This window comes from Poecilia latipinna, unplaced genomic scaffold (genome assembly GCF_001443285.1).
Source record: "Poecilia latipinna isolate Pla-1442-1.1 unplaced genomic scaffold, P_latipinna-1.0 Scaffold422, whole genome shotgun sequence".
Lineage (NCBI taxonomy): Eukaryota > Metazoa > Chordata > Actinopteri > Cyprinodontiformes > Poeciliidae > Poecilia > Poecilia latipinna.
The window spans coordinates 276,714-286,064 of NW_015113038.1; the positions used below are offsets into that span (position 1 = coordinate 276,714).

Genomic DNA, 9,351 nt, shown 5'->3' on the forward strand with positions numbered 1-9,351 from the left:
CCCAAAGGCAGCTCAAAAAATCCTCCAAGTTTTACCTTTTTTTTTTTTGTTTTTTTTTTTTTTTTTTTTTATAGAGAAGTAGCAGTGGAGTTGGTAGTGCAGTTTCGTAGCAGATCGCATGTTCTCTCTGTGCATCTCTCCAGGTACTCCGGCTTCAGAAGCAGGTGAGCATTAATTCAACTGATACTTATGAGAACAAACTGAGAAGTAAACTGGGAATTGAGAAGTCTAAATAAATATAGGAAACATTACTTTTATACTAAGTTTTGCTTTACATACTGATTAGGTTGGCCGAGCTCTGTCTAAGCAAAAGCTCTAATTAATTCCTATAGCACAAGTTGACCTTTTGAGGAAATTTTAAGGAACCTGATAATTAAAATGAGAAAGCAAAGCAAAGTGTGACCACATTTTTCGTCACAGCGGTGTTAATTGGGACCATATAGCTGAAAAAAAGAATTATACAATAAATCATTAGTGTCTGTCTTATCGCTCCCCTTAGCCCATTTTTCTTTGTCTCCCATGACCCAGATCCTTTAAATCCTGTTTTCCTCACTAATTGGCTCTGTGAAAGTTGCTCCAGGGCAACAAGCTATAGCTTATTTTCAAAGTTTCCTTTTATTTTTTCTTTCTACCCCCAATAAAGACACAAACTGCGTGACAAACACAACAGGAAGATGCACACAGATACTGCATGAGGAAAAACATCCGACGCAGACAAAACCCCGACTCACTCCGACTCCAAAACACAGAAAAAAAAAAAAAAAAAAAACTTCTGATGTTTAAAAAATCAACACAGAGAAAGCACAACACGTCAATCAACGCTGGTTCAGTGCTTTTCACAGTGCGAGTACCTGACAGCGTCTACATCTGCCAACACTAGGGGAATTAAACCCACAGTTCAGTTTTTAACCAGCACACTCACAGAAGACGTTTGATTTAATCTATTATTCAGTTGTTATGCAACTCTGCTGTCAGCCACAATCATCCACGTAGACCCACAAAAACAGGGGATTGCTCTTGAGCTTTAGCAACAAACAGTCAATCGTATTGTGACAAGATAAAAAAAGAAGAAAAAAAATGCAAGCTGGGTTTGTCACTTCTTCAAAAAATGATCTGTAGAAGACTACACAAGTTCTGGGAGGTCAGGAGGGCAGGAAAAAGAAAACATTATTTATACAAAAAAAAAAGTTTTAGTTCTCTAAAGTGATAGTCACCGTGAACTTTATATGAGGGTGAAATTAATTATTATTCATAGAGGAAGAAAGTATGACAAAAAAGTTAATTTAGTCAATACCTATTGAAAAAGCAAGATGTGGGGAAAGATCCCCATCTGCTGGTGATTTTAAGAACCACATCTGAATGTGTGTAGAGAGAATGAAGGGAACTAATACAGAGTATAACAAAGACTTGCAAACAAGTTTTTCACATTTTACAAAATTGTACTATTTGTTGGTAAAAACAAAACTAATTTATTTCGAGCAGAACTGAAATGTTGCTTTAAAATCTAAATAACTTGGCTTAGTCTTAAGAAGGTAAAGGAATACAACTATTTGTGTACTACCCATGTCAGGCTAAAAGCTGTTCTCTTACCAAACACCTCTGGCGGCTTTCGACTGGAATAGCGGATGCTGATCTGAGCCTAAAGACCAGAAAAAAACAAAAAAACATCTTTTTAGGACATAAAGACATTACAACAATAAATAAGAGCAGAGAAGTCTTGCTACTGCAATTTCTAATATTGTGTAACATATTGCTTCAACACAAACACTCACCAGGATCTGGAGCATCAGGCTGAAGAGCGGGGAAGTCATTTTCAAACACAAAAGTGCTGTCATAGCTTGGATTTACCTGGGAAATGATGAACACTTAAATGCAAGAAATAAGTCGTACCAAGGCTTACGACAAAGCCATGTGACACATAAAGTCATGTAGGTCTGGGTATCTGAAGAAGTGCGCATGATAAGCTACATTATTTTAGAAATCATGATCCAGACAATATCATTTTGGAGAACTAAATACTCCTCTTGGGACCCCGGCAGTAAACATTTTAATTTGTTTCGAAACCCATTCTTGTTTAAGGTAGTCTTCCTACCTCTCCACTGGCTCTCGTGTTGCCGGGACAGAGCGGGTTGCGGGGATCATATCTGGGTATGTGCTCCTCAGGGGGTTTTTCTACCTGTCCAGCCCAGGGTCTCTTCATGCGGTGGGCCGAAACCAGGACCCAGCTGTCTCTCAGCGGGTTGTAACGCAGATGCTGATGCTCTGGTGGTCAAAACAGAACAGATAAAAAAAAAAAAACAATATAAAGGAATGACAAGTCCAGAATTTATCTTCTGTGTAATACTATTATCAACCCTTTATTTCTTTTTTTCTTTTGTCACATTGCAACCATTTAACTTAATGTACGTTGACACATTTCTACACGACTTCACCTTGATGTACTTCATCCCGAAACACAGGTTTCAGTTCTGTTCCTATCAGCTCTGACGAGCTTTCATTTTCATGCTGAAAAATGCAGTCCATCATCACAATGCCTCCACCACCATGCTTCATTGTGTCTACTTTGGTTCTCCTCTGACCAGACAGAGTATGTTCTTGCATGAGTTTCCTATTTCAACAACACAGCTTGTAGTAAACTTTAAAGGGACTTGGCTCTCTTTTGACCACAGTTTCAGATGAACTAGTAAGATTTTCAGCCAATAAAGAAGACCCTTAAAATTCCTGAAAACAGATTAAATGTAAGCGACTTTCAAACATTTACATCAATACAAGAAACACACCAAACAGCCAGTCAAAAGCAAATCTGCTGATATCGCAACTTGCAGATATAAAAGCAACAGGAACTCAAGTCACATGAAAGCCAAGCTGACTGCGTGTTTATTGTAAAGCCATGATGCAGAATAAGCATTGTGACACGTTTGCTCCAGTGTATTACCCACTAAACAGGGAAAAACAAACATTCACGTTTGGATAAACTGGATCAGCAGTCATATAGTCTGTTGTAAACAAGGTCCTCAGCATGATATCCTGAATGAATCGACTTCACAATTAATCGGTGCTAAAGTCCGTACATACCTTTGGGATCGAAACTGAGATCTTGATTGCCGCTCATGATCTTCGTTCTCTTTGATAACTCTCAACTCGGTGTTGAACTAATGAATCATAAACTAGTTGTGAACTTTAGCATGGTCCCACACTGTCCACCACTATCCTTTTAGCCTATGGAGAAACAGAAACGGCGAAAAGGCGTTCCGTTCGGGACGGATCATTACCATGCAACACCTTAGGGTTTCAGTAGAAATAAGCGTAACTGTGAGTCTAAAAGTACAGAACATAACAAACAATGTAGAAAATATAATATGTAGTTGCTATGTCCCTATTCTTAAAATATAAACATGCATTTAAGACCTTTTTAAGGTTCCGACTGTGTTCTGGCAACCTTGCAGCGGACCCGCCCTCTATCGATGGGTCGGTCGCTGTTGAGCCGACTAAATGTACCGGCTCTTTTAAGTGAACGATTGGTCCGGTACAGACTGGATGCCTCTGTGTTAATTATCAATTATGATTGAAAATGTGTACATAATAACTTAACTTTGACATAGTCGTTTAGTCATTATGACATTTACTATCAATCAAAGTTTAGCTCATGTGGGGTTGATCAAACCATGACAGTTTCTGTCTCCAATCCCTACATGTGTCCCTGAATCTTTTTTTTATCTTTGACAACCACTTTTAGCATTATAACAGCAGTGCTAAAACACACTGTTTTGAGCATTATTTCAACAATGGTAATGAAATTAACAGCAGAAAAGACACATACTAGTATAACTTTTAAAGCTTTGTAAATTACAGCAAAAATCAAGGTGCGTCTTCTTCAAGTGGTGGTCTGGAGGACATTCTAGTAAGCATGAGGTTAGATTAAATGCAGGGATTAAACCTATTTTATTGAAGTATGATCTGGACATTTCAACAGGATGCAAGTGCAAGCCAATTTATAACTCATTCAGTTCTTAACTCCTAACTGGTACTGTTCTAAATTGCCTTTAGATCGTGTCTTGTTACATTATAAAATAAAAATAAATAAATAAATAAAAAAGATCCCTATGATCACAATAAAAGGCAGTGGAAAGTCCAGATGTAGTGGAACAATGGTCTAACATTTTATAGATATAGCTCAGCATGACCAATTTAAAAAAAAATAAAACAAACTTGTGAGAGTACTTTATATACTCTTATGAATAAAGTTTCTCAAAACCAGAAGTCGTTCCAAGCAAGGAACTGATCAGAACTGAAAGATCTCAGCCAGATGAACCGAATCCTCGAGAATAAGCAGTCCCACCATATTGCGCATGCGACATAATAAGATTTGTGATTGGCCGAGTCGCAATCTCTCGCGCTCACGTGATAAGGAAGAAGCAACCAGTTAGCAACCTGTCTGCACGCATGTAATCTAACCTGCTGCATTCATTTAGCCTGTGAGTTTTGTTTGTGACCATGTCTTTTGCTAGAAAATTTTCTAAACTGTTAGTGTTCTGTGCAGTCATTGTCGCGGTTGTGCTGCTACTGCGGTACTGGATGGCCTCAAAGACGTACGTTTTTAGTAATGAAGAGGTCGCTATGTTGGTCAAACAGTATGCAGGTAAGTTGCGTTTTAAGTGTAAATGAAAGTTGAGTTCTGTTGCGTTTTATTTCGGTGAGTAGAACTTGACGTCCAAAGGGTCTAAATTGCATCTATTTTTGATGGGACTCTTCAGGGCAGGACCATGAGCAAGCTTTCTCCAAAGTGGTGGTGGAACTCAGAAAGAGGTAACAATGCAATGTTTCAGAATACTTCCAGACCACATAGTAGTGTTATGTCAGAGAGTGAATACAGATTGTTAAATTGGGACGTTTGCCTTCAAATATCACCTCAACTTTAAGTCTAATATTAGGCTAATTATGTTTTCAGATTGCACTAAATAAAGCTGTTCCAAATCCTTATTGGAAACAAATTTTGTATCAGTTTTCCTCTACAAATTATATTAGTCTTTCAGTATTGTGTGCAGATGAGACATTTATTTGTACTGTAAACGTTAAACATGTTTTTTTTAAATTCTCTATTTAAAACCAAAAAGAGTTTTTAAAAAGGCACTTTTCTTATCAGTTATTTATTTTTTCCAATTGCCATGAAATAAATCACAAATTGTGCGCATTATATTCTTGATTCCACATGCTTCACATTATTTCACTGCTACAACTGTTCTCAGTAGGGCGATCACCATCCTATCTCTATATTTTGAGGTTGCGTAAATGGGTTACATTGTGAAATCTTCAAGTCTAAAAAAGTTTTTACTTTGTGAGAGGAAGGAGTCAAGAAATGTGTATTGAACAATGAAGAACAGAAAAATATTTGACTTGTTGATTGCTTTCAAAACCTGAGCATGCAAACAGAGTTTGATGCTGCCGGCTCCAAGCTGAGGACTAACGTAAATCAATAGAAAATAATTGACAGTTGGAACTAAAAAGACCAAAAAGTAAGAATTGGAGACTGCACAGTAAGAGCAAATACATTGTTTGAATATGATTAAGGTATTTCTAAGAGTTGTGCAACTAAGTAATTAAAAATATGTATGTATATTTGTGCATATAAGAACAACAGCAGACTATTTACTGAGAATGAATACTGTCCAAATAACAGCAGGGATGTAAACACTTGAGAAAAATACATTTACAATAAAATTGATAAATTTCTCCATCCATGTAACATGATACTGCTACCAGCATAATTCATTGTTAAGATTGGGAGTTGAGGTGAAAGCGTTGTTTTTGCCACATCTGGGTGGGGGAAACAAATATACACACCTCACTTACATTTGTTAAACCAGATCTGAAAAAAATCAAGGGACATGAATAGTTTTGTGAGATTCTGTAGTTTTATTTTACCGTAGCTTTTTTGTAACGGGTACGCGTGTCTAAACCAGGTATCCGGGTCACATCCTACCAGATGAGGACTTGCAGTGGGTGTTTGTGAATGCTGGAGGCTGGATGGGCTCCATGTGTCTCCTCCATGCCTCCTTAACAGAGTACCTGCTGCTGTTTGGTACTGCAGTGGACACTGGAGGACACTCAGGTAAGAAACCATGAGGTTACATTAATCTCCCTATTTTTATTTTATTTATTTATTTCTGAATTGTTGAGACTTTGCTAGTTTTCAAACGTTGCGTCTTCATTTTTTTTTTTTTTTTGACGTTTCCAATTTGAATCAGGTCGATACTGGGCGGAGATCTCCGACACCATCATCTCAGGTACTTTCAGGCAGTGGAAGGAGGGGACCACCAAGAGTGAAGTGTATTATCCAGGTAAAGAAGTAGGAGATTTAAATCCTCAAATCTGTAATGGATTTTGCAATCTAATAAAATGAACACATTATAAATACTTTTAAAGCTTTTTCCAACTGCAATGACACACATCTTTTGAAATTTAAAATAGATTTTTTTAAAAATCAGTGTAGAAGTGTGTAATGGACTGGCAAAGCAAATGCTTAAGCTTTGGGTCAGGATATTGTCGGGGGTGAAAAATTATTTGGCAGAAATCACTGTCAGGTTTATTTTATACCATCTACATGAAATGAGAGTCAAAAACTCATGAACAGGTCAAATTAAAACTTTAATTTTGGGTTCTGTGTGGAGTCAAAGTTGGCAGTGTCAACATGCAGATAGCAGAAGATACTCTTATAAAACTCTTATAGACGGTCTGTCTACTGAACCCCTGTATTCTTCAGCTAATTCAAAAACTTTTTTTTGTTTTTTTTTTTTTGTTGGTACACGCTCTTCTGATTCCTACTTTATGTGCCTAAATATCAGTTATTAAATATTTTTCTGCATCCATGCTGTATCCCCTCAGGTGACACTATTGTTCATGAAGTGGGCGAAGCCACGTCGGTCCAGTGGAGCGCTGGGACGTGGATGGTGGAGTACGGCCGAGGCTTCATCCCCTCCACGCTTGGCTTTGCCCTATCAGACACCCTGTTCAGCACCCAGGACTTTGTCACCATGTACTACACCGTCCGCGTCTACCTAAAGGCTCTGATGCTGGAGGCCGGCACGCTACTTACAGAGGCCGGGATCTTCTAAGCAACCGAAGATGATCGCACACTTCCAGATTGACTTGGGACATCAAAGCGCTGTCCGCAGTTTAAATCTGGGATGAGGAGCGGGAGTTTTTTTATGCAGAAAGTTCTCGGGAGCAAAACTGTAACAAGTAATTTATGACAATCCAGTTTACAGTTATTCTCTTTAAAATCCCTGTTGAATACATGAATGAATTTCACAAACGCAGTTGCACTACATCAGATCTTGGAAATCTGCAAAACAGTTGGCACCCCACGCTGTTAAATAATTCCCTGCGACAGGTCAGACTGCTCAAGTGTAGCAGTTATCTGGATGTCTGGTTTATTGATTTTACAGTTTCTTATGCCAAATTTTAGATTTGATTATTTATCATTCATTGTCCAAAAACATCTCAAAATCCATAAATACAAAATTTACCAATATTTAGATGTGATATGATAACCTTGAGAAACAGTATTGTGATTATTTTCACAGAACGGTATTGACACAACGGAACAAAAAAGCAACAAATAATTATATTGCTTCTGAGATACCAGTAGTAATCTTGTCATCTACAGTACATTTTCTCACACAATACTTTTGTAATTCAAAAACCAGTTGGGCAAAATGTTGTCACACTGATCTTCCTGGAATTGTCAAGCTTATCCAGCTGATATTTGCTAGGGTAACCAGCTTTAGTTTCTGCATTATATCTCAAAATTCTTCAACTTGTCTTTTTTTTGAAAGTGCAGGGAAAAGCAGATATTATTTCAGCCATCTGATCATCTGTGTGCAGTAACAGGTGGGAGATGTGGAGGACTGCTTTACCTCATGTGCCAAAAGATGAGGGGGGAAAAAAATCCTGATCGCTCTGGAAGTTTTAAATTAAAGGACCATTAAACTGCAGGAATGGTAACATATCAATATTAGCTGATTTTAAATCATCTATCTTTAGAAACTTCAATGTACCGTGATACCAGTGACCAGCCCACATAAACGTATACATTTCTTGTTTCTATGCACATTGATGCTCTGTAAGGAGGATCATAGCAACAATAACCCCCAGAAACCAGCACCAGGGATGGAAAAAGCATGTTTTCTCTTACTGCAAGCATGTTTTTTTTGTTGTTTTTTTTATCAGACTTGATTCGTTCATTTGTATCCGGCCTTCTTGAAAATATTTAAAAGCTGATGGGATATGCTAATGAAATCTGTGCGTTGGTGTTTGCCAGCCATGAGAACAGCTTTGTTTTAACTATTTTTGTTCAGACTTTTTGCAAAATAACAATGCAATTTCCTTTCACACTACATTTCTTTATTTACAATGATTAAAATGTTTATTTTTGTCTTCAACAGCAAAGTTCAGTTTTCTATTTCCCTCACACTCTTGAAGTCTGTCAAATAGTTCATCTGACAATTTTTAGTTATAGAAACTATTTGAAATACATGCAGGTCATATCTGTCCCAGCAAACTTTGCACTGTAATCCTGTGCTATTACTGTTTGATTTTTCTACTGAATGTTTAAAAAAAATGTGTAAAACTTTTAGAAGTGTAACCTACTGAAGACAATAATATAAAATTACAAGGCTCAAGTGTTATTTTGCATCACGTCTTTAAAAAAATAAACTTGTGTTGTCTTAATGTTGAACTTTGACTGTATCTGCAGCTGTGATTTGTCATCTCTGAGAAACCAGCCTGAATTTATAACCCATCCAAACACTTAAAGAACCATTGACAGGACTGTGTTGAAACAATTTACATACATCACCATATTGCTCTACCAGGTGTGCAGTTTACTGGTTAAAGATTAACTCTCATGGTTAGTATAATCAGTGCTGTTTTTATGTACATTTTTATGTAAGAATTTAATTAGAAAGAGCTGACCTTTGTATGAAATGTAGTCATAGCAACAGTATATAGTGTATTACTGTTACATACATCTTTGATTTCCAGTTTAACAAACTGAGTTAAACTTAGATGTCTCTTTGGTTTGAAGATTTTTGTTTTTAAATTATAAAATAATTACGTACATTAAGAAAGGCCCTATCTGGCCTTATGCAGTTAAGAGTCCAGGCTAATAAAAGCACCTCATTCCAAATCACCTATCTGCTAAGTCCTTCTTTTTTATTAAAAAAAAATAATATGGCAAATAATTTTACACACTAGTCTTAAAAAGTAAATCTACACCATCTTAATGAAAGAGGCTAACAGTATTCTTTCTTTTCTTTTTCTCTTGCTTTTATAGTTGCAGTTTGGATAAAG

The 9,351-nt window shown here is 37.0% G+C and overlaps 2 protein-coding genes across 3 annotated transcripts in view; one reads left to right on the top strand and one right to left on the bottom strand.

The window, feature by feature from the left end:
* galt (galactose-1-phosphate uridylyltransferase) overlaps nucleotides 1-3,446 on the bottom strand; it is a 36,234-nt gene extending 32,788 nt beyond the window's left edge. The window contains exons 1-4 of one of the 2 annotated variants that reach the window (XM_015037881.1): nucleotides 3,076-3,446; nucleotides 2,093-2,262; nucleotides 1,773-1,848; nucleotides 1,591-1,639 (exon numbers count right to left, since the gene is read on the bottom strand). In XM_015037881.1, the coding sequence (XP_014893367.1) occupies nucleotides 1,591-1,639; nucleotides 1,773-1,848; nucleotides 2,093-2,262; nucleotides 3,076-3,112 (332 nt within the window). In that variant the 5' untranslated portion in view covers nucleotides 3,113-3,446. Of the gene's footprint in view, nucleotides 1-1,590; nucleotides 1,640-1,772; nucleotides 1,849-2,092; nucleotides 2,263-3,075 lie in introns of those variants that run through there. The other variant, XM_015037882.1, reaches the window with a different exon arrangement.
* A 940-nt stretch (nucleotides 3,447-4,386) lies between these two features.
* sigmar1 (sigma non-opioid intracellular receptor 1) lies at nucleotides 4,387-8,737 on the top strand. Its single transcript, XM_015037885.1, has 5 exons — nucleotides 4,387-4,639; nucleotides 4,755-4,806; nucleotides 5,961-6,109; nucleotides 6,246-6,338; nucleotides 6,883-8,737. Exons 1-5 carry the CDS (start codon nucleotides 4,495-4,497, stop codon nucleotides 7,110-7,112), a joined length of 669 nt encoding a protein of 222 aa, XP_014893371.1. The 5' UTR covers nucleotides 4,387-4,494; the 3' UTR covers nucleotides 7,113-8,737.
* The last annotated feature ends 614 nt before the right edge of the window (nucleotides 8,738-9,351 follow it).